Source organism: Glycine soja, chromosome 3, assembly GCF_004193775.1.
Source record: "Glycine soja cultivar W05 chromosome 3, ASM419377v2, whole genome shotgun sequence".
Lineage (NCBI taxonomy): Eukaryota > Viridiplantae > Streptophyta > Magnoliopsida > Fabales > Fabaceae > Glycine > Glycine soja.
The window spans coordinates 45,811,625-45,836,710 of NC_041004.1; the positions used below are offsets into that span (position 1 = coordinate 45,811,625).

The 25,086-nt window shown below is 32.5% G+C and overlaps 3 protein-coding genes across 4 annotated transcripts; all 3 read right to left on the reverse strand.

Annotated features, from left to right (window-relative positions):
• Nucleotides 1–1,614: 1,614 nt before the first annotated feature.
• LOC114407627 (branched-chain-amino-acid aminotransferase-like protein 2) lies at nucleotides 1,615–12,120 on the reverse strand. Its single transcript, XM_028370806.1, has 20 exons — nucleotides 11,812–12,120; nucleotides 11,443–11,541; nucleotides 11,181–11,252; nucleotides 10,575–10,667; nucleotides 10,153–10,290; nucleotides 9,532–9,590; nucleotides 9,139–9,241; nucleotides 8,672–8,860; nucleotides 8,463–8,563; nucleotides 7,604–7,658; nucleotides 7,340–7,426; nucleotides 6,855–6,906; nucleotides 5,503–5,588; nucleotides 4,611–4,664; nucleotides 3,928–4,011; nucleotides 3,496–3,567; nucleotides 2,964–3,044; nucleotides 2,671–2,706; nucleotides 2,180–2,311; nucleotides 1,615–2,057 (listed from the first exon to the last, which is right to left on the reverse strand). The coding sequence occupies exons 1-19, from the start codon at nucleotides 11,893–11,895 to the stop codon at nucleotides 2,183–2,185; spliced, it is 1,674 nt and encodes a 557-aa protein (XP_028226607.1). The 5' UTR covers nucleotides 11,896–12,120; the 3' UTR covers nucleotides 1,615–2,057; nucleotides 2,180–2,182.
• Nucleotides 12,121–16,000: 3,880 nt separating this feature from the next.
• Nucleotides 16,001–18,441, reverse strand: LOC114405335 (putative protein N-methyltransferase FAM86B1). The gene is given in 8 exon segments (XM_028367916.1): nucleotides 16,001–16,457; nucleotides 16,525–16,595; nucleotides 16,773–16,892; nucleotides 17,076–17,100; nucleotides 17,102–17,121; nucleotides 17,367–17,451; nucleotides 17,995–18,082; nucleotides 18,372–18,441. Coding segments are annotated over 8 exon segments (915 nt in total). The 3' UTR covers nucleotides 16,001–16,021.
• A 2,060-nt stretch (nucleotides 18,442–20,501) lies between these two features.
• Nucleotides 20,502–24,155, reverse strand: LOC114407628 (GDSL esterase/lipase At1g54790-like). Of its 2 annotated transcripts, none has more exons than XM_028370808.1 (5): nucleotides 23,853–24,155; nucleotides 22,404–22,604; nucleotides 21,928–22,094; nucleotides 21,505–21,775; nucleotides 20,502–21,008 (listed from the first exon to the last, which is right to left on the reverse strand). In XM_028370808.1, the coding sequence occupies exons 1-5, from the start codon at nucleotides 24,082–24,084 to the stop codon at nucleotides 20,740–20,742; spliced, it is 1,140 nt and encodes a 379-aa protein (XP_028226609.1). In that variant the 5' UTR covers nucleotides 24,085–24,155; the 3' UTR covers nucleotides 20,502–20,739. The 2 variants fall into 2 exon arrangements, with proteins under 2 accessions (XP_028226609.1, XP_028226608.1); XM_028370807.1 differs by lacking the exon at nucleotides 23,853–24,155 and adding an exon at nucleotides 22,714–23,025.
• Nucleotides 24,156–25,086: the final 931 nt, after the last annotated feature.

Consider the following 25,086-nt stretch of genomic DNA (forward strand, 5'->3'; position numbering starts at 1 on the left):
TTAACTATAGCAAAATAAAAGTGACCCCTTTTTCTTTGGAATTGAAACAATATGAAGAATAATCCATACCAATAATATAAAATACTAAAATGGACAAAGAGCAAGGGAACAGAAGATCGGGTCAAAGAGGAGTTGATTACTTAGTTCTGGCTAAATGCTGTGCAGGCATGACATACATCATCTCCTTCATTCCCATGACAATCAACGCCAAAAGAGAAAGAGAATCAAATTAACTGAGGCTGGCCCAAACACACCCTTTCTTGCTGTGTCATAATGAGGCTTTTCAGAAAAGTTCAATTATTGTAGCCCAAATTCTGTTGGGCCCAAAAGACGAATTCGCTGACGGGACAGCATTATTAAATGGATGAAAAACACTCCAATGGTGTACACCAAGAAAAAAACACACGATTACTAGTTGCTTCTCACTCAGTTAAGTTAGTGAAAATCAGAGTGGGATCATTTATAAGACACTGATGAAATTATAATTTTTAGTTACATACACAAGTTATTCATATCAATCTTAGCTTAATTTATTTAAATAATTTAACTTAAATCCAAAATATAAACCTATTTGTGAGGCTAAGAAAACTAACTTGATTAAACATTTAACAAATTAAACTGAAAATAATTTATGAATAACTTATTTCATTTAAACTCATACTCCTCACTCTATAAAGCTGCGAAGGACAAGGTTATAGGATTTTGTTCCTTTCATTTTGATCCTTGTACTATCGGCAGGCAATGCAGATAGAGCAATGCCTTTTCTACTTTATATATATTATATTATATATATATATATATATATATATATATATATATATATATATTCTTTAACTTTATCTTATATTCAATATTAATTCTACATTAGATTATAGCAAGTTAATGAATATCATTAAAATACTTATCAATGATTTAAAATAAAAGGTATCAAATAAAACATTCTCCGGAGCAAACACTATTCTCCAGTTTATTTCTTAGAAAAGTAAAACCTGACCTAAGCTTAATATAAGTTAGGTCATTAACCATTGTGCAGGGCCGTCAGCATATCTCAAGTAATATAAGAAAAATGTCAAAATTTTCATACAACTTTCTCCACTATCAAATAAAGAAAGCGTTAAATTTGTATAAATTTTATGTGAGGAAGTTTTCAGAGTTTTTAAACATTCTAAGGATAAATAAATAATTTTAATATTCGAGGATAAAGGAACAAAAATCTTGTAAGTTCAAACATCAAATTTTTGAGTTTTCTTTTTCTTAAAAAGAAAAATTGAGTGAAAAAATTTACTGAAAATTCTTTAAAAATTAGTAATTTAAATTTTTTATAAAGGAAATGGAAAATCGATATTTTGAGTAAGATGGTTGATTTTTTAGAAAGAAAAAAAAAAGTTAACTTCTCTTCTCTCTGCCATGTTCTCCTCTTCCTCTTTGTTATTTCATTTCTCAAGAATCATTCCTTTTAAATTAAGAGAAATAGAGAATGTAAAATAATTTCTATTTTATTTTTAAATTTTAATTATAAAGTAACATTTAAGCAAAAAAGAAAAACAAACATAAATGAAATTGCATATAAAAAGAATTGTATATATTAATAAAATAATTTTTGCTACTAAACAATTCTTTTAATAGTATCAACATTATGTTGATTTGAATAAAATTGGGTTTGAATCCCTCAAAGGATGGAAAAATATTTTTTTCCTATCCACTACTCGTACAGTTTTAGAAATCGAACAGAATTCTCTATCATAATTCACAAGTCACAACACATATCCCCGTTATCTACTTTTCGCTTGCATCTCTGAAATACAGCGCATGAGAATTGATATTTATTGTCGAAAAGTTGCAAAACGTGAGACGATGATAAAATTTGTACTAAATTACATTTTTAAACTTGCAAATTGTACTATATTTATTTAGATATACCCCCTTCCCCCCAAAAAAACTGAGAGAAAAAGGTCTTCTTCACTATTTTATTAATTAATACGAGAGGGAAAAATGCTTCCATATATGTAGCTTTTAGTAATGTACAGCAGCAATTTCCTCTCACTTCCAACTGCAGTCTGGAAGAGATGAAAAGAAAATAGGTATTATGGAAAACATTAAGACCAAAAAAGTGTGGTGTGGTAAAGTCTAAAAATGTTTGCATTAGCTTAAAAGCAGAAGAGAAAATTGTTAGTGCTACCTTTCAAGTCTTAAGATAGGTTGGTATAGGTACACCAGACTGTTCTGTCAACTTTTTATAAGCAGCTTGCAACCTTCTAGTGACTGGTCCTACTTCTCCATTGCCAATTATGCGACCATCAACCTTCACTACCTAAATAGGATATCCAATGAAGTTTAATTTAATCTCATACCATCTAACTACTATTATCTAAAAGACACTATGCAGAGTTAGTCAGTTTAACCAATGTTCTTACTGCTTGTCCTATCCTTGCTAATTAATCTGCTCTTGCCAGTAACACAAATAAATCATAATCCAAGAGTTGATTGGACACAAAGTTGATAATCAACATCGTAGTAATATATAACAATCAACATTCTTTTCAGGTTTGACAATCATTTGATTATGAAAGGAATCAGCCCAACAGGTGAAGTATTCTAGATGCATACCCGGCAGCACATTCACACAATATATAATAAGATTCAATTGATAAGGTATAATAAGGCACTTACGGGGCTTAGTTCTCCCATTGTTCCAGTCGTCCATACCTTCAAGACAGGTCTTCTAGTTATAACAACATAAATTGGACCAAATATATAAGGAGAGATCAACTAACACTGCCATAAATTACACCAACCCGACTATGGACTATAACTATATAATACCTTGATTGTTTAAGAGTTCGTGTAACTTCAGTAAAAAAAAGTTAGTGTAACTTGTAACAGTGTGTGTGTGTGTATATATATATATATATATATATAGTGAGAGAGAGAGAAGATATATATTTGAAATTGTATATGTGAACCTCATCTGCAGTATGCACTTCTGACAAGCTGATTCGGCGCTCCTCTAAGATTAATTGTTCTTTCACCACAAGATCCATTACCTAAAATTGTGAAGCAGAAGAGTTCCATCAATCCTGGAGTACACTTCATTGATAAACATAATTTACAATATTAAGGAGGGAAAACTCTTTTGGCATTTATTTACTGAAATTATAAACCTAACCTTTTCTATTCATCTACTTCATTTCCAACAACAAAAATAACTTTTCTTTGCCAACACAATGACACTAGTATATAAAATAATAGTGTGTTAGGTTCCACATCCCAGACGAGAAAATAAGAAGCTAATAATTATAAATACCACATCCCAAATGTGATGTTTTTACTTCTCAACGGGTTTCCAAACACACTATAGGATGCTTCATAAAAGTACTACGTACAGATGAAATTGGCATTCAGGTTTTATCTTATAATTGCATTGCGTCTCAACATAAATGATAATGTATCTACAAAAATTGGTTTAAAAACAATTGGGTGAGTGTACACACTTACAGTTGCACGAGTAATGCCAGGAAGACAGTAATCAGCATGAGGGGTCAAAACACGGCCCTTTTTAACAACAAACTGCAGAAAGAAGGGCAATAAATAAGTTTAAGTAATTCAAATCATTCTATTCTGTACCATTCTATGCTGCAAGTGAACCTTGTTGCCAAAAGAATAGTGATCCTTCAGAAATAGGGAGACTTGCCAAGAGATGATTTCACATTTTTTTAGCCATGCATTATTGAGTTGGTTGTTTTGTCATCAGCTCAAAGTTATCCTTAATGAGTTGTTTTTTCTTTCAAAAAAAAAAAATAGTTGTTTATATCAGTTTTCCAGAGCTTGGACTCCAAGAAACATCTCCTGCTACCTAGAAAGCCCTAGCAGATAATCAGCAAAACAATAAAGACCCTCCTTACAGTTAGGGCAAATTTGAGGACATACAATGTTAGTTGCATTGGTTTCTGATAAATAACCATCTTGGTCGAGCATGATTGCATCATCTGCTTTTGCATTATTGCCTTCAATCTGCACTAGGCCAATAATAATATTTTAGTAATGTAGTAAGATATGTCATTGAGACTGGATATTAGCATGACAAAGGAGTGTTAACAACACACTCTTTTTTAACACATTCTCTACTATTAGTTAAAATTTATTAAAATCTACAAACTAAGGAGAGAGACTCTCTAAATAAGGAGGACTAAAAAATTTGTGATTTTAAATAAATTTCAACCAACAGTAGAAAAAGTATTCAAAAGAGTTATTGTATTGCTAGCATTTCTCTAGTAAGACAAGGTGCAATAAAATTATGAGTTCTATCATGCTTGTAACAGTCAATTGAATTATAATATGCTGTAACTGAAGCTGTGGCAATTAATTGTCCACTGTCTCTTTGCATACAATAAATCATAATAGCAGAGGTAAATAAACATAAACTGCATTTTCTTTTCCCAATACAATATTATTCACAATACTCTACATTGAAATTACTCGAAGGATTAGCCTGTCAAATTAACTCAACAACCATCACTGTTACAATAGAAATCATCCACTTCCAATCACAGTATTTAACACATTTTGGTTGATTAGTACACGTAAATATGTCGAGGAGAATAGGAAAATACCTTTGCAAGTATGTTATTGAGAAGGTTATTGTGATGAATCTTCGAATCCAAATTCTGGTAAAGAAAACAACAAAAGGGGATGGGACAAAGTCTATTGATCAAACTAAAGGTGCATGCCAATCAAATAGATACTTTGTTGGTTTGAACAAATCTCGTTCTTTTACTACTGTATGATAAGCTATCACTAGCAACTTTAAATTATTATTATAATGACAATAAGTTCTTCAACTAAATAGCATTAAATACTTTATAAATCTTTCTTTTGTCAACTCAAACCAGGACAGGACAATGAATTTGGTTATAGAATCATTACACCACTACACATCTTTATATTTTCTATTTGGTTTGAATTTCTTTCAGCCTCTTTCTGTACTCCTCCCATTTTCCATATGACTGACTATAACTTTTTTTAGGCACCTCTCTTTTTTACTCCCTATCTCCATTATCCATATGATTACAATTTATGGGGGAAAGAACAAACGCAAGTTGTTGCATATATGTTAAGATTCTGGTATCAAACTAACTGAAGGAAAAACCATGTCAATCAAATGCTTCCGAATGTATAAAATGCAAGAACATCAAGATAACTAGGAGCCTAATATGATGTTTGATTTGATATAGTCAAGAGACATTGACTTTCATCAAGTTTGACCATTGTATTCTGGAGATTTCAACTTCGCACCATTGCTAACTCAAATAATACCTTTCTTTCTTCTTTTATATATCCATACCCAAACTCTGATTCTAAAACAGTGATGCCACTTAAGGTGATAATAATAGAAAAGCTTGGATGTTTACTATTAGTTCATATTTAATATAGAACTAAAAAATTAGTAGTAACCCAAACATATACATATATTTTTTTTAAAAAGTATACAAATCAGAAACTTACATTTGGTGAATTACGGCGTGTTGTAGCAGTTACAAGAACTATACCACGTGTATTATCATATACTGGGGGCTTCCATTCAGCAAGCACTGCATATTGAAAGAAGAATCAATTTAGTATCAATTGTCTATCCATTTGAATATCAGTGATAATCAAGGTAACTTACACATTATGAAAACACATGAAAACGCCATCTTGTATTTCTCCACAAATGACACTCTTCCAGAACCACAATGTTTTCACATTATATAGGGTTAAGCAACCAAATTTTAGCTCATATGAATTATCGTGTCCAGTCCAATTAACAGATCAACATGTTAGCCCAAGGTATCCAACATGGAATTTCATCAACGGATGATTCCAAACATTTTAATATTCTTAGCACTACATGCTTTTGCTTGATCTTAGTTTAAAGACAAGTGTGAAAATTTATCAAAGATTAAAAGAACATATCAATTTTTGAAGATTAAAAATGAATACATTTTAACAACAGATATGCTAATTGTTACGAATGAAATTTCGTAAAATTCACATGAAATGTGATTTTGAAAAATTTCACCTTATGTATATATTTTTAAACTTTTTTAATCAACTGTGGTTCAAAAGAATTCTATCCGTCCATGTCCAGGTTCATGCAATTCATGTGGAAATTTTTCGTAACAAATAGCACTACTTATTTAATAATATTAGTGTGTCTCTATCAATATGGAAGTGTCAACTTAAATGATCTGACAAAAAATGATTTTTTAATTAGACACTTAATAAGAAATGTCAAACACATGTCAGACAAGTGTTGGTGTCGGAAACTTGTCTGACACTGACACTTCAAAATAGGATAGGTGGTCGTGCTTCATAGGTGGTCAGTTCATTGACCATTCTCCTATTCTTCTATCAGGGGTGGTGAAGCAGAGAGAAGCAGCCCTCGTCCCAAAGGAGCCTAAAGCAGAATAGAAGGCTAAGGAAAAATGAAAAGAAAGATGAAATGAAGAGATTCATTTGTGATTTTGTTGGATTTTTATTTGTAACTCTATAGTGAGCTTATATCCCCAAAATTATATCTAAACAAAAAGTAATTTCCTAGTTATGTCCACAAAATCACTGTCATCACAGATTTAATGCAACAGTAGGGTGGTGGTGTTTCTTCTTTTGATATCATTAAATATAGTCACGCGTGCAATCAATGTATGATCATTTCCAAGAAGAAACAGAAATCATATAACAAATCTTGCTGGGCCAATTTGAAAACTTCAATTGCTCAATAATGCCAAAATTGGTATACAAAAATTCTTATAGGAATATAACGACTTTGATACTAGCATGAATGTTACTTATTTGGAAAAGGGATAGGAAGTTACCAATTAATGTACACCCATAAAGATTGAAAGCTGGACTCATCCCAGAAGAAACCTAGAGAAACAGAATATTCCTTTACATTAGTTAAAACACAATTGCTCCATGGAATTACATATGTTTAATGGTTTCATAACTTCTTTTGCAAATGGTATAAAATAAAGCTACTACTCACGAAACAGACTTTAATTCAGTTTATTTCATATTTACACTAGGTTCATTGAATAATCAAACCAGCAGACCCCCTTTGCATCTTTCTATTATGATTGAGATTTCTGGTCAATATAATAATCAGGACACTGCATAATATCAAGAAGCAGGTTGAGAGTCCTTTTTGTGCATATAGTCTATAATATATTATTAAAACTATGAAGCAGCCACCATATAATGCTGAGCATTGTTATGTGACTGATAGATGGAACAGAATTTGATGAATTATTAGCTTTGGAGAAATTACTTAGCTGAAATGATAAATGAGAGAGAGAAAAACCTTTTTTCCTCGTGTTAGAGAAAGCCGGATGTGTGAATTGTCAAACATGCCATTCCTAATTAGAGTTCTGAAAATTGCTTCCTTAATCTGCAATTTTTTTTAACAACATTCATTATGATGATAGCCTAAACAAGACTGAAGACATTAGCATTTAGTACTTTGCTTTTTACTGAAAACAGTACCATATGACAAACAGCCTATTGGGATGACAAATGGTGTTTTAAGTGACACATGATAGATGAACTAAATGCATCTTAGACTCACCTCATCTTGAGTAGGAACATTTTCAAAAGCTAAAGCTTTTGCTGAATCAAATAACCTAATAAGAAGCAAAAAATGTAAGAGGGCATTAGGTCAACAACATTGATGATGAGCAGATGTTTTAGAAATAAAACACATTGATGATGAGCAGATGTTTTTTTTTCTTTCTTATAGTTGTCAGTTTCTTTCTCTTTTTTTTTGCCAAAATGTTATCTAAATTTAATATGAAAAACACAACACTGGCCAGCCATTAATATCACCGAAGCTCACCATACTGGTATCGCACTGTCTGGAAAAGATTGAGTGCTGCAGTTCCAACAATCATGGATAAGCAACTGTGGTTTTCAACACAAATTGATTTGGTGCAGTATGCTATTTCAGATGAAATAGCACTACTCATTGAAAAATGCAACCAAGCATATTTTTGGTACCTTGTGCAATGATTTATTGGAGATGACGCAAGATGTGTATGTGCCTTGTGAGATGATATGAAAGACTCACAGGAGTAAAAAGAAAAATAATATAATCACGATGTTAAAAGGTAAGGATGCTCTACGGGAAAAGAGAAGTAAATCCTGCAGGCATATCACATATTGCATGTCTAAAATGAATGTAGAAAAGACTGAGACTACACATGCAAATGAAGAAGAAACAAGAGTCTAACTTCAAATTGCAAAAGCTGGCAAATATCAGTGATACTTATAGCTTTATTGTAGTTCATGATTTACTTATGCTCATTTAATTTAATTTATTACATTACTAGTTCAATTTATGCATTTCAACTAATCAGCTAGACCATTATTGGAATAAAGTGACAGCATTACGCATAAACAATTCAACTTGTTAGTTTTTGAGACATCACCTGTCTAGATGCTCCTCAAGCTTAAATATCTTTCCATTATATACTCGAAGTCCTTCCCAAACTGAGTCACCTCCTTGGACAACAGAATCAAACACAGAAACCTGATAGATCACAGGGTAATAATTTCAAACCATGAGAATCTGTATAACTCTGAAGCTTTGTTATATCAAAGCATACAGAAGAATTTTAAGTGTCATACAATTAATTACCTTTGCACTATCACGTGTCACAATCTCATCACCAACCCAAGCAAGCAATTTCTCGTTTGCAGGAACAGGAAGATCAGGATTAGGTAAAGGAGGGCTCAGAAGAGATGACTTTTTCTTCACATGGCGTCGTAGCATATTATACAGGGGTAGACTTTGCTCCAACAAATCATAAAGAGAAAAAGGAAATGGCTGAAAACAAGAGAAATTTACAGTTTGACTTTAGTCAGATTTTTTGTCGCCTGTGTTTGGTATACCCCAAATTGTTATGTGAAGAGCAAACATGGGTTCATAACAATCACGCAATTTTGCATCCAATTGCTATTAGATCAAACAATAATAGTAATACCGTAATAAGCAATGGAGCAAATAATGTCAAAATACTATAATAACTCAAACAAAATAACAGCCTGGATTCTCCATAAAAGAAACTAAATTGGAACCATGCCATGATAAAAACAACCACTTACCTGGGGATACTTTCTTGGTTTCTCAAAACCAGTAGATTTATGTACAGACTTATACCACCAAGGGGCCCACAAGCCATCTATTGGCTTTGGACCTGCTTCCCACCTGGAAAGTCATTGAATTGTCAACTCATTATGTATGTTTGCAAAATAATTGTTGAAAATGTAGAAAATTAAGTCACTATTATTAACAGCACATTGGAGCATGAAAGCAAGGAAGACAAATTTTGATCATACATAGATCATCCATCTACAAGCATTGTGTTTTTCACTTTGTACAGGTGCACGAATTTTGCTTTAATAATAAACTCATTTTTGTTCCTCCCTCCCCTCTTTGTTTTTAATTGGGGTGGGGGAATTTCAACTTTGTAAAGGGACATAAAAAAATCTGCATACTTGAGCATTGCAGATTGAAAAGGAATCTCCAAATCATTACAGAGACTGCGTAGAGTAGCCTGCAAATCAACAAGATCATAATATTGATGCAAGATAATTAAAAAATTTATTTAAAGTGTTATTTTAAATTATTTTCACAATATTATTACTAGGTCGGGCTCAATACAAATATAATGACAATAATATCCATGATGAAGACAATGGCAGCAACTGTGGGGGTTGGGATGGAAGTGGGTTGGTGTTGGCCAGGAAGTTATGGCAGCAATGGAAGCAATATGGTGGTGGTAAGGTAAGTGTGAAACTGTGGAAGTGTGGATGCAACAGCAAGTAGTGGTGATGATAATGATGGTGCAAAGGTGATGGTGTGGATGAGGTGATAGAGGTATTTTTTTTAATTTCTATTAAATACAAGGGAAAATTGTAATTCAGATAACTATGGACATAATGGAATTATGATTCCCTCCATTTTGGAGGGAATGACCATTCCCTTTTCATAGTGACTGCCAAACAAACTTTCAGTTCATTCTATCTCGTCTTATTTCAACTAAACAAAAGTGATTTTGTATTTATGGTTTGTTCACTGATAATAATCAAGCTTACTCAAAAAGCCCCAGATAATACCTCAGGATCTTGTTGAAGTTCTGCGGCATCAATAACAGGTGGTGCCTTTCCAATTTCACGAAGCTCGTTGTATATACAAACCAGCTCTGCCAAACCCAACTCATAGAAAGATGGAGGGACAACCTTATCAAAGGATGGCTGGACATACACAATTAGGTGAGGTAGACAAGAATAATCAGGCAGTAACCAGAGAAATAGATAACCACCCAATATCACAAAAATTAATGAAATATTTGCAGCACCTTATATACATTACTTAAACATGATGCTCATAGGCTTTTCACAAGCCAACCTTTTTTGATGTAGATAGATGATAGATCTGTATGTTTTTGGACCAATACCACATGTGCAGATGTGAAACAACGTGCCAAACTGGCTTGTTGATTTAGTGACAGATAAACAATCAATGAAAGACATTTTACCAATATATCAAGAGGATTTCTTATCAGAATGAAGTGCTTTCCTTTCTTCATCAGATCATCTGTCAAACCTTGTAACCGTTGCTTTGATATATGCTGTAAACAGAAAAGTAATGATAAATAATGAAGTTAGAAGAAAACAAAGTTGGTTTTGATAACACATTGCAAAATCTCAAGATAAACTAATTAGTAGTAGTTTTTTTTTGGAACAGTTCAACGGTTTCCTTTTGCCTCCTCCTGGGTACCCCTGTGAAAATTACTTTGGGACCATGTCAGTGATGGGCCACTGTGCCCTTTCCTAGACCAAAAACAACTTCTAACCAGCTAAACTACTAGCATAATTTTGAAAAAAAACAGTATATGATGTTATTTTTGTGCCAATTGAAGCTTCTCACTTTAGTTTCTTTGGCTTACAGCAGAGCTACTGCATCACAAAATTAGCATGAGATAAACTGAATATAAACTTTTTTTACCTCTATGAAAAGTCAATGGTATAATATCTCCTGTCATTGAAGTAAATGCTCTTTTTTTTTATAGAAAAATGATCATAATGTTCCTCTATATATACATTATGTGAGAAAATGAATATCTCAATAGAGATTTCTTTACCTTACAGAATCTATATTTCTTCTTTCCTGGAGCAAAAATTATGTCATTAGTGACCTTATCTCCATCAGCTTCCTGTCACATTTAAAAAACCAACATTTTTCAATATGAAGCATAGGAAGAGGATACTACAATAGACAAGGACAATGTCTAGAACTTTCAAAAGACACAATCTTCAGAATTCTCTAGTAAAAAAGAATGGACCAGCCAGATTACTAAATCAATTGAAGAATTTTAAGAAAATACTGAATTTTCTGAGACATACCATTTTGGAGAGTAGCTCCTCCCTGTAGGGTCTATCAAGACCAGTTACTCTAAGGAAATTTGCATAGAGGGGCTCATCAAGCACTTCTATGTCATCCCTCTGTGTAGCACACGGATATAAGCATGGAAATGGAAACACCATTATCAGAAACAGGATTTTCAGGTAATCGCGTCAATAACAAAGCTCGATTTCAATTAATTGATGGATGGAATCATTAATTACTACTCTATCAGCTGAAGACTAGGTAATCATTTGTTGACCAAACTAACAATCATTACTCAAAGAATGCAATATTGTTAGTTCCTTGTGTTGCATGCAGCGCAAGAGAATACATTGGCATGAAAAAGATGAGGGTGAGAGGTACAATACCTGAGAAAAAGAATACATGAGACTAGTACTGAGGGATCTTGGAGCAGACCAAGAATGAATCACCTCCACTTCACTCTCCGCCATCTCTCACTCACTCACTGAGTTCACCACGCTAAGCTCTGATTCAGTTTGATTTCTAGAATATGGAATCGATTGGGATTGCCACTTTTCAAAGTGAGAATCCCAATAAAACAGAATATAAAAAGAAGGGTCAAAATCTCAAAACAGGAACCAACAAATCCCGAGGAATCTCAAAAGATTAAACAAGTTTTTTTTTTTTTTAAATCCTATGAAAGGCAACAGAAAGTCAGAAACATGGTAAGCCAGTAAGTAACTACTGAAGTACTACGGTCTAGTAATTAATTCAAAGTAAGTTAGATGATGATAACACGTGATGCATTTACAGTTTGCCTTTTTGTCTTGTAGTTGCAACCACTTATTAACACTTACAATTGCATAAACATAAACGGTGTTTTTGATTAAAAAAAGGACAGAGAATGGATCAAAGGGTTAATTAGGTGGTTAACAGTTAAGTAAGATGAAATTGGCTTATCTGCTTTTCCTTTTCAAATTATCCTGTGTTGTTTCTTTAAAATTATATAATTTTTATTATTTTTATAGAGTGAGTCCACAATCAAATATTAACCTAACCCAATGTTGTTTAGAACGAAAGTATAAGAACAACTGAAAAAGAGAAAACAGAAAAATTGAACCCTAATTAAGATAGAATGGTGAGAAAAGCTTTACTAATTACTAATTACTATTACGAGGCCTTCGTCTTCGTCGTGTGCTGGAACCATATCTTCTTGACAACTGTCACGTAGAATCCGATGTATTATCCAATTATTATTCTTGTAATGTAAAGTCTACAGCTATATATCTTCATAGAAGGCAATTCGCATTGAACAATTCTAAATCTTATCACAATGTCTTAAAGTTGGATAAGTGTTGAATGATTTTATGTTTTCCAATTCATCTTCTTAATTGCTTTATTCGGTAAGTATCAAGTGTGTTTCACCTAGTTTATCATTATTATTATTTAAAAAGAATCACTTCGTACCTTTATTAATATTATTTAATAATTAAAGAAAATAGTAATAATAATTTTCTTTAAAAGAAATGGCAACAGTTATATTTGAAGGTTCATAAAAAAATTACAATTTTATATTAAAGAATAGTTTAAAAATAAAAAAATATGTACACTGAAAATAATTATCTTTATTAATAGTTATAGATTAATAGTTATACATTATATTTTTTTAGTTTATCCTCTCTTTGAAAAAAAAAAACTTACTAAGTTAGGCTAAACACAGGTGGAACTTCTTGATTTTTTTCTTTAAAATTATATGTATAATTATTTAGTTTTTTTACATCATTTAGTTTCAGAAAGTATACATGAAAAGTAAATATTACCGTACAAGTATATATAAATAGTGCACATAAATCAACTAATATATAAAGATGTCAAAATGAACTCAAACTTGTACACCAATTTGAAATAATAAAAAAATTGAAGATTTTCAATAAAATAACTAAATGCTAAATTATTTTGGCTTATTTAATCCTATTTAACTATGAAGCAAAACAAATTACATTTAGGCATTGGAAAAAAATTAAGTTGCACATTAATTAAAAATAGTGCTTAAAAATATAAGTAAGGAGACAATCCTTACTATATAAATTAACTTTTAATTTTAAGTGTTAAAATCTAAATTTTAAGATGATAATTTTAGTATGGGATCACCACAATATTATCTATACATCAAACCTATAAAATAAGAAAGAATATAATATTAAGTAGAAGAGAAATATCAATGCTTATATGCTTTTACTCTAAATCAAAGAGGCTTGTCTTTCATAATCCTCATTTCCTAGTAGTTTACAAAATGACATTGTAAAGTAATGTAAATAGATTTTTAGGTCATATCAAACCTTTAAAATAGTTTCTTCTTGTTAATACAATTGTGACTTGTAATTTTAAAAAACATGCCATAATTTGTGTTTATATAAAACCTTTTAGAATTGACGAGAACTTCAAACATGACATACTAAATCTTAAAATTAGCTTGTAACAAGACAACAAACGACTAGCATGTTTCCATCCCAGAATGCTTATTTCATATTTAGTTTATATTAATATTTTTTTTTGGAAGATAGATGTAGTGTTTGGGATTTTGTGAAAAGGAATCCTCCTCCAAAAGTTGTGATAAGGAAATTGCCTTGACACATAGTTCATATTCAATTTTATAAAATTAATATCCGTTTAAATCAAACACTACTATTTCCCATTCAGAAAAATAAATAAACACTGCTATTTTTTGTTAATGATGCAAGGCACCAAACAATAAAATTTCCTTGCCACAACTTTTGGAGTACGATGTCTTTTCTCAAAATCACTACCTGTAAAGAAACGCACATCACTTAGTTCGTTGCGGACACGTGTTATCTACTGTCTGTGCCCAATTATCGTTCCCCAAACTTGTCCTTACCTTCTTTTAATTTTTATCAACAAATATCATTCAAATAGTCTTTAGTGAACATGTTAAAACGGAACAGAACATAAAAATTAAAAAAGTCATATAAATTCTATTTGTGTTCAGTGTTTTTTTTTATAAAAAAATCAAACGGAACAAAATATGAGGCTATAAAGTGATGCATTTTAATTCCACTACAAGTTATGAAAAAAAGGCACAACTTCCATTTTGTTCCGTCTGCTTACTATCACAGATAATATCATTCTAAAAACCCAATACAAATCCTGTACAGTAGTTACTATTGTCAAATGCTTTTACACTAATTGAGTATATAAGTAGTGCCAGAATATGCACACATCATAATTATTAGTCTTTATTATCAACCGAAAAAGAAACGCAAAAAAAAATATGAAAGGACACGCTTTACGATATATATATATATATATATATATATATATATAATAATGACACTCAAATTTAAACCTAATGCATATTATCTTAAGAGTGTTGTTAGATGCACCTAACATTATTGTTGATGCACCTAATATTCTTTGAAAATGGCCAAATTACCCCTACCTTCTTTCTCCCTTTACGGATCAAGTTGATCCGCAAGTTGATTTTTAAGACTTACAGATCAAGTTGATCCGAAAGTCTTTTACGGATCAACTTGATCAGTAAGTCTTAAAAATTAACTTGCGGATCAACTTGATCCGTAAGAAACTTGTGGATCAAATTTATCCGTAAGTCTTTTATGGATCAACTTGATCCGTAAGTTTTAAATATCAACTTGCGGATCAACTTGATCCGTAAGTTAAAAGACTTACGAATCAACTTGATTCATAAGTCACTTGCGGATCATCAACTTAATTCGTAAGAAGCTTGCAGATCATCTATATCAACTGCGGATCAACTAAAACCTATGCAGATCAACTCATTGCATATGCGGATCAACCTGAATTAGCTGAGTGCACAAAAACATTTTAAAAATATACAAAGATATTTTTATCTTTTCACGTTAAGTGCTGGGTGCACCTAGCAACACCCTTATCTTAAATCCCTATCACTAAGCTATGCCGACCCTAGTAGTTGGCTTTTATGATATGCTAATACTTGAGTTTGTGCAATAAACTAAATAATGTTTATTTTTATATAATTAAAAATGCTTAATTTTTATATATTATCAGTGTGATAAAAATTTAGATTATCAATTAATGTAAAAAAGTGCATACACAATGATCTGCTAGTGTAAAAAAGCTTTCTATATGTTGTCAATATACTTAAATTAAATTCTGATTAAAATTTATAATAAATAAATATTTATGAATACATGAATTATATTTTAAATTTATAATTCATTGAAGAATTGATATAATATTATTTTTAACTAATGAGTTTTTTTTTTCACAATATAAAATTTAGTTTAGAGGTAATGATAAAAGATGGAAGAATGGAAAAGAGAAACAGTTAAAATAAAATCAAGTATATACATAAAGATAAAATGACGATAGTCTGAATTTGTTATGAGAGAATTTTTTTTAGCAAATATGTGAAATAATGTTGGAGTGGATAGGTTAAGAGCAAAACCAAAGTATAATTTAAAATCTTTAGTTTCCATCTTTAGCAAGTCTGACTAAATATTTATATCTAGGCATATATTTCTCTATCACTTCACCATATCTTAGGACCTTGCAAGTTAAAAAGGAAAAGATAACATGTGAAAGTAAGTCAAATGATCGTTATTGTATATTACTGCTGGTGATACGCAATAGTCTTACAGTGGCTTGATTGTATGATTTCATGCAGCAGAGGAGATTTACCGGCTTCAATGAATCAGTAAGGTCCCCAATATCAAGGTTAGCCTGTATGCCTAGGGAGAGAAAATAGTTGAAAGTTTCAATATTCCGGATAACATATGCAATATAAGCCACCGGTGCTTCCTTTGACAGGCTATTACTACCATCATTATAAATCGCTTTGCATCCACCATCAGATTTGTTAATAGCATCTTCATGATTATGTTCACCATTCTCATGTTCAATGTTTGGAGAGTGGCCCTTGCAACTTGCATGCTGTCTGCAGGAGCCCAAATTCGTCTGATTCATCAAAACCATGGCAAGTACTCTAACAAGATGTGGCAGGCAAACTGGATCATATATCACATCTGCACCTAAACTGAAAATAATAATATAATAAGAAATTAAGTCTCAGAGGTTAAATAAAAACTTAATTGAATTCTCACACAACATCTGGCATGATATCTTGTAGTTGACTTTCTGATGCAGATTCCCAAGGCAGATACAAGCATTTTACCTGAGAAACATGGATCAGTGCATAACACAGAACCTTAGCACATAGTGACATACAATGCAGTTTAGCAAAAAGCTCAGTATCATATGCAAAACCTGAGAGAAGAATGCAGAGGGGATTACATTATCCATATATGAAAGAAAAATCCAATGCACACAGTCTATGCAAATTCAGACTCACCGTGTTTGGATTTTTGTTTCTTTGCGGCATGTCATTGTCATCTTCAACGTTCAGGTGGTTCAACTCCAAATTAAACTACATGTTAGCTAAAGTTGATAGGTCACCATCACTTAAAATCACCTGTTGATAGACAGTAGCCAAAACTTCGAGTTGACTAAATTCAACTACAATAATATAACCTAAATTAGCTATTTTTTCTAGTTTAAATTTCACTTTGTTTTAACTAAAACATCATACTTCAGTAGAACAAATGTCATCATTGAAAATGTAAATGCATGAGTCATCAAGTATAGATGGTCATACCTTGGAAGCATTCACATGGGCTAACTAAGCCAACTCCTGAACCAATCTATTTCAAATTTTAAGTCAAGGCATAATAAGAACAGCTGAAAGATAATCTTAAAGCAAGAAATGAAATGACAAAAATTTATAAACAGCACACAAAAATTTCAAACATTGTAAGGGCACAAATATATCACGGAGCCTCTCTGATAAGTGAAGATGATCACAAAATTGTCACATGAAAGGTCACTTATGATAGGATAACATTAAAATTGCTCCTAGATTCAACAAACTCTTAAACATATAACTGACCTCGAAGCATGATTTATTTGAAAATAATTCTGGATGAGAAAGTATTAACTCAGATAGAAACAGACTTGATGGCCATACTGAGCACCTGCACAACCAAACCAATACCAACATTAAGAATTTAATGCAGGTTCCACATACACATGGCAAATTGAGGGAAGAAATATTAGACGCTGCAGAAAATTGATAGATCCAACAAATGCCCAAATCAGTGGAATTACTGAATTCAATACAAGTTGTATTCTCAAGGAGCAAAAGCAGCAAGAGTACGGTTATAATCGAGAAGCAACTGTTGTATGCAAGTTTAACTCACAACACCATATTAACAAGAACAATTCTAAATCACCCTACTATATTCTCCTACCAATCCTCCTACTTACTAATCCTTTGTATGGTAAGTACAAATGTGTTTTATATTTTCAAGACATTAAATGCAATTACTTTTTCATTTAATAACTTCTTACAAGGTATTAGGGGGAGGATTGGTAGGAGAACATAACATTATTCTATTGACAAACAACTAACAAGACTACCCACAGACCAAAGTCAGCATCAAGCCAACAAGGCATAACAACCTTGAAATGTTTTATTCTATATGCGGAGATTTTTGAGATATCAAACATGAGCATACCCAGTATCACCTTCAAGCATGTTCAGAGAACACTGCAACGAAAAGACCAGCACCCTCGAGTCCGGAGAACTTAGGAGTTCAGAACAACCTAGCCATACCAGTTTACCAACCAAAGGTAAGATAAATGAAACAACATAAAAATGAAAGGAGAAACATCACCAAAATAACGATTTAGCATCAGAAAAAAGAAACGAAATCCTTTTGCAGATTCTAGCATCTCTCTTCCCTGAACTATCATCCTAACAAACAAAAAAATAAGAAAAGAAAATCCTGAAAAAAAAAACTGAAACGAACTAGAAAAACAACGGAAGCATGGAGAAAGTTGTTGATAGAAGAAAACCTTAAATGATGTGATGTAGTGAGCATAGAGTTGGTACAAGTGATCCAACACACAGCCACCTTGGAACTCAACTTGAGAAAATTCTTCAAGTAAGGAGCATTTAGCATTCTATAGAATGAATGCAATCATAAGGGAGTGGAAAGGCAATGGTCGGAGATGAATCTACTTTGATCGAAACCTGGCGTGGGAGATTAAGTAGGGTGTTTGGTTTGGTTGTTTTCTGTTTTCATTTTCACTGAAAATAAAAAACGGTGATGAAAATGTGTTTGGTTGGATTTCTAAAAACATTTTCAGTAAAAATGAATATAGGAAACAACCAAAAAATGAAAATAATAAATTCTCGTTTTCAGTGTTTTCAGTCGAAAACAGAAACTCATTTCGAGTAAAATGAAATTGCGGTGATAATGAATGTAATTTTAAGCAAATATAAAAATTTAAAAAGACAAGAAGTCAATATATCATAAATTTTCAGTATTTTTCATAAAAACAGAAAACAAGAAGTCAAATCAAACATATTTTCAGAATTTTAATCTTTTGAAAATGAAAATAATTTTCAAAAAATAAAAACAGAAAATAGAAACAAAAAATAAAAATACAAACCAAACACATCCTAAGATTGCAGAAAGGACATATTGCTCTTGTTGCATGGACACATTCTGCCTTATGTCCTAACAAAAATATGGGCCTCACACCCCTAACTGGGCCATTGCTTCTTGCAACCCACAATTTACTTTCTGCACCGCCTAATCTTTTATATTTCCAACTTGCCCTTCCCTTTTTTTTGTAAGTTATAACCTCCTCTCTCACCTCCTTTCCACTGTCGAGGCACTCCTTCACCAATGCATATCTTCAATTTGTGAATTCCTCAACAAATTGAAACCACAAATCTTAAATATGTACCTGCATTAAATAAATTTATTATATATATAAAATTTTAAATTAATTATTATAAAGTTAATGAATTTATTATATATATATATATATATATATATATATATATATATATATATATATATAGATTTTATCTAACTCAAACATGATTTTCTCACTTGTAGCTAAAATAAGGGTGAATTCTGTTTTTGCTCCCCAACTTTTCAACTTTTATAGTTTTGATCCTTTAATTTTTTTGGAGATTGATTTTCGTCCTGAAATTGTTTTCTCTTCCAACGGTATGGTTCTTTTCGTCCAATTTTCTTAACAATTTTAAAAGTTCCCAATTGAGAAGCCTAAATTCGTAATTTACTCCCCCACCAATTTTTCTTTTCATTAGAAAACCTATTTGTTAGGTTCTTTGGATAGTCTTTGCTTATGGCATAAACCTTCATCTACATCTGGTTGACTTTTACTCATTTTGAATGCATACAATCAACATGATTGAGACTCTGCAGGTTTGTAAGAGTATTTTCCATAAAAAGAATCTGTAATCAGTAGTAATCTAAGTCAATAAAAGTGAGTCCCTCAGGAGCCAGTCCTATCTTTTAAGGGGCATGAAACTACCAATTCCCTGATTAAGTATCTGGTTTGTGCAGTGTTGGCTACCGATGAGAAGTACAATGAAGCCATTTTTAGCACAGCCAAAAGGCTAGTTGCTGCCATTGATGGGCTTCCTGACCCTGGTGACCCAGGGAAGAGACAGATGAGAAGCGTGGACAATTCACTCTTGTAGTTGGATGCCTTTGTTGTTCCTATGGCACAATATTAGCAACACACTCTAACACAGCTTTTTGAACAACTCTTAGCTATTGGATGTAATTTATTAGAAAACACAAATTTGATGGGTCTCACTTCTTATTTAATGATCCTCTCTCTTTTTTATTTTGTAAATTTCAAAAAGTGTGTTAAAAAGATTGTGTTACTAGTATTCCTCTTATATAATTGGACTTGTCTTCGAAATCATCACTCTTTAAATTCTGATGTATAATGTGCAGTTATAACCGATGTCATGTTACAATTGAGCTTCAGAAAGTTGTAGAATAAGATCAGTGTTTTGGCCAGCCTGCAATTACAAATTTAATGCATTGGACTACCATATAAATTTCTGTGTATACTTGCTGCTTACATTCATTTCAGAGTGTTGCGTTATCATCATACTGCAATATTATTAGCATTAACCGTGTATAAAACTGAAATTTAAAAAAGAAAATGTAGAGCATATACCAAATGTATGTATCCCAAAAGGCCCTTTTATATAGTATATAGCATACAAATGAACCATGAAGTCTGAATGTGTTCAATTACCAATCCTTGAACATTATCACACAGACCATGTTACCATGTCAATGGGACCAATCTTTAAAACATATTCATTAGTAAGAGCTTGACTGTCATTCAAAGTTACAATCAGCTATAGCTTTCACGATACCATAAAGAATCAAATAATAGTAACAATAAATATAATGGGGTATTTAGAACTTGAGCTTAAGTAGGAATGGCATTTTGTCTGAGAAAGGAGGGTCCGAGTACTTTCCAGTGAGAATTTGTGATGCTACATATTGATTTGCAGTCTCAGTGTAATGAATCCCATCCCAACTTATGTACTCACTGGTATCATTACAAGCTTTTGCTGTAATTGTGGTCCCGTTAAAGGTCTTGGTTTCCCCACAGGAAACTCGACTGTCATAGTTTAGTGGTGGACCTCCGTATCCACAACAAGCCATAATAGGTTGTTCAAACCCTGCAAACATTTAATCACACAAATTAACTGCATTTCCTCCCCACAAATACTGTTATGATAGATCATATAATAGAACTAAATTGGTTATTATGGCTGATAGCCTGCTACAGAGTTCTTAATTAGCCAATAAATTGGACACGCTTCTAGCATTTCTTATTACTGTAAAGTATATTTGCTACAATCACAGGTGGAAAAGGTAGGAGGCTCGTAAGAAAAAAAAGCAACAGAGATCAACAAAGATAAATTTCCAGGAACAGTTATACAATATGCAAGGAAATCAGTCTTAGATATTGTTGCATTGTCAGATGATGAGTCATATGGACTGTGAAAAGTTAAGTTGTATCTATAAAACAGGCGTTGCACGATCCACATCACAAGTGACAATTGATGACAAAGCCATCTGAGATATTTTTAATTTACGGATTTTAACATCTAAAACTCTTGGAAACGGAAATTGTAACATAACAAATAAATAAAAATTAATCGAGATACTAACCGTATCTAGAAAAGTTTGAAATGAGGTTTGATTTTATAGTGAAGATATCAACGTATGTGACATTTGAATCTGGATATTGGCCCTGCAATTTAGTACAGAGAGCATGTAGCTGTAGGTTAAAGGTTTTAGCAGCTTGGTTGTGTGAACTAACACACCCTAGTTCGTCAAGCTTTGATGAATCAGTTCCAAATTTGGCAATATTCTGAGGCAAGCATCCGAGAGGACCTGTATTGTGTATCCAGAAATATCTAGCCCCCTGGTCATAGAGATTCTAGTGAACAAATAACAAAGAGTTAGAACTCACTATTGTTAATCTCAGTAAAACTGTGTATGTAACCTATGGAATTCATTAATTCAAGAAATTTTTGGAATAAAATTTCCCAAACGTAATATAAAAACAGAAGCAGATAATTTGACACCAACCTTAATTCCCTTTTCAAGCTCTAAAAGAATTGTGGGGATTGAGGCAAGTATTTGGTCTAATGTTTTGGAATAAAATGCTCCAGCAAGATCATTCTGGCCAATATCAAACATGTACAATCCCTTCTCAAAAACATTTTCATCAGGGACGTACTTATCAAATTTCCTGCCTGAAACATTGTGATAATTTTTTTGAACATGAATGAATGAGTCATGAGACAGACAGCAAACTAGTCCTCTGAAGTAGTAATGAGAGTTTGAAAACATTAATTAGATAGATTTAGCAGAATATAAAACTTAGATGCAGTTTCATAAGCTACTTTAATGTTGTTCTTCAATCAGAATTAGAATTGCATCTCACTAATCCGTATAATAAAGGTTTTCATTAAAGATCAACATAGATTAGGGAGGTGAAATTTCAATTCTAACGGAAGAAAAACACTATGGAACTGCATGTAATTTGGTCCTTAAGAAGAGACCTTTAGCGATCAATTCAAGGGCCCGAGCTTTGAATCGGAGGAACTGAGACACCTGAACCCCAAAGGAGAAGGGGCAGAGGGATGATGCAGTGGCTGGAAGTATAGTTGCAGCTGCTGCGGCAAAGTTGCATCCCTTCCTAAAATTTGGCAAACCTAACGAATCAAGATAGGCATTTAGGAATGGCAAGTCCATAGCATCCACTGCAATAAAAAAGCAAGAGGATATAAGTTCAAAGGTTGTTTATATGGGAGAGGGAGACATAATCATCTACGTGGGCAGTGACAAAAAGAGGTTATGGAGATTTATTACTAAGGAAATCGATGGTGAGACGGCCATCAGAGTATCTCCCTGATGGTTTTTGGAAGTAAGTTTGTCCATTTGGTGGGTAAAGGCTCTCAAAAGCAGCGGCAATAAGAGCACCAGTATCAGAATTTGAATCACCAAAGTTAAAAACTGCTGGAAAATCCAAGTGGAAGGATTTGGCACGAGGTATGCAGATGGCAATGACGGTAAGAATTCGAATGATACATGTGTTGGAGGCCATGGCTATCCACTATTACTGTTAGGAGGGGTTTTAAGCCTTCTGGGCTTTGCTTGTGTTTTAAACATCTGCAAATACTTAGTTTTCCATTTCGTTTGGTGCGTATAACTTGTAGTAGAAGTAAGTCATCCTTTTATTCAATCTAATAATAAATATCAGGTGGATGGTAAAAATACTGTAAAAAAAAAGGTGGAGGGTAAAAATATAACATTACTTAAAGAGTTTAATTTCAATACCCTGTCACGTTACCCAATTAAAAAATAATGTTAAATATAATATAATTTTTACCGTAACTATTATAAAATTAATAATTTTTAATTATATAACTTCATAATTACATACTGTATAATAATATAAAAAACTTTTATACTATCAATGTATTCTAATTAATTTTTAAATTAAATCCCTACGTAGCATTTTATTTCAATCAATAAAATGTGGATATTTTTCTTATAAACTTAACTCATTTTAAATAAATGCAGTAAAAAAAAACTCTGTTAAAATAAATAATTAATACATATTTTTTGCTTTAAGAGAGTCAAGTTTAACTCTTTTACACTACTATTTAATTTTGCATTGATATATTATTTAAACAATTAATTTCTCATATAATTATGAGAATGTGGCAGAAAATTGGAGAGGAAGCAGATGTTAAGATGAATCAATCCCCTAAAAGTATGATGCTACATGTTAGGAGTCTTCCTAATTTGTTCGCTATGAAAAATAAAGATGCCGGTAACTATTTATGCTCTAGCACTTTAGCTTGTTTCTTCTTAGCGCGTGATATTATAATTATTTTGCCTATTTATTTATATTTATATTCGTGCTTTAAAGTTTAAAGCTTGCTGAGTAATGATTATGGCAATAACTATTAATAATATAATTTCAAGGGATAATTAAAAATTACTTAGGAAGTCCACTATGAGACGGCCATCGCAGAACCTCCCAGAAGGAATTTTGAAGTAGTCCTGTCCATTAGGTGGAGCGACCAGAAAGCCCAACCCTGCAGCAAGTTCTCCTGTGTCCGAATTTGAATCACCAAAGTTGAAAACTGCGGGATATTTGAACTCGACCGAATTTGCCATAGCCAAACAGATGGTAAATAAGATAAATTGAAAAATTACATTCTTGGAAGCCATGCCACGTAGTTTTCACTTGTGTCCAATGGAACCAACTACCAACTAGGTAGGCTGATACCAATTATAGCTCCGGATACACTGTCATAATGGAAAATGATTCCGTGCCTTTTATATATGCACGCCCAATTGGTTGCTTCTAATAGCTAACGTGAAGTCTTACCTAAAAAACAATAAAACTCTTGCTTTAGATGGTGGAAAAGCAACTGAAAGCCAAAAGGAAAACGTCCCTTGAGTTTGAATTACCATGTTATTCTTATATTATTACTGTCAACCGCTATTATATTAACTGATTAACGCAAGCCGGTGAGTGCAAGTCCAAAGTACTTCCCTTTTTAGAGACCTAAACCCATACTAATCACTTGCCCCGGAAAGTTTTGTACTGAAAAAATAAAATAAAGATCTGTCCAGGAGAGGGAAAACGAAAGAAAAAGTCACGGAAACTTGAGAAAGCATTAATACAAAAGCAAGGAGATGGTTTATTCTTGACGGATTTCGCGCTTGTGGCTTGACTTGCATCTCCACGGGAGTGTGTTGCTTCACCTCGTAATCTTCTGGTACCCACCGTGAACATTAATGCCTAATGGCAGTTGTTTCCCTTCTGTTCAAACATTTCTGCATAGTTTATAACGCATATTACAGCGCCCGGATCCACCGCAGTCCAAATAACGAAGAACCTTAGATCTACATTTATCTATCGAAGGATCATGTTACACGTTATTGATTGAATGTTGTGTCTTATAACGAATCCAGTTTCAGATTACATTGCATATAGACTATAGTGCCACAAGTCACGGCCAGGGAATCCAGTGCCTCTCTCTTATCTTACGATTAAGCTGTACGGTTATTACGTAGGAAAGTAAAAATCAAGACGCATTAAAGTAGTCCAAATGGTTTGTGTCATGCTAAGCTATCCAGGCCTATTTTTTTAACTACTCGTGAATTTGTGGATCTAGTGCCAAAACGACGACATTGTGATCATGGTGGAATTAAATCATGCCAATT

Excerpts from the sequence above, each read along its gene's own strand:
- LOC114407627 (XM_028370806.1), bottom strand. The coding sequence starts at position 11,895 with ATGGCGGAGAGTGAAGTGGAGGTGATTCATTCTTGGTCTGCTCCAAGA. Across the intron at positions 10,668-11,180 it reads AGAAATATAGATTCTGTAAG|CATATATCAAAGCAACGGTT; the intron begins GTAAAGAAATCT and ends TTCTGTTTACAG. Across the intron at positions 8,861-9,138 it reads AACCAAGAAAGTATCCCCAG|CCATTTCCTTTTTCTCTTTA; the intron begins GTAAGTGGTTGT and ends TCTTGTTTTCAG.
- LOC114407628 (XM_028370807.1), bottom strand. The coding sequence starts at position 22,948 with ATGGCCTCCAACACATGTATCATTCGAATTCTTACCGTCATTGCCATC. Across the intron at positions 22,605-22,713 it reads TCTCACCATCGATTTCCTTA|TGGATGCTATGGACTTGCCA; the intron begins GTAATAAATCTC and ends TTTTTATTGCAG. Across the intron at positions 22,095-22,403 it reads CCTTGAATTGATCGCTAAAG|GCAGGAAATTTGATAAGTAC; the intron begins GTCTCTTCTTAA and ends ACAATGTTTCAG.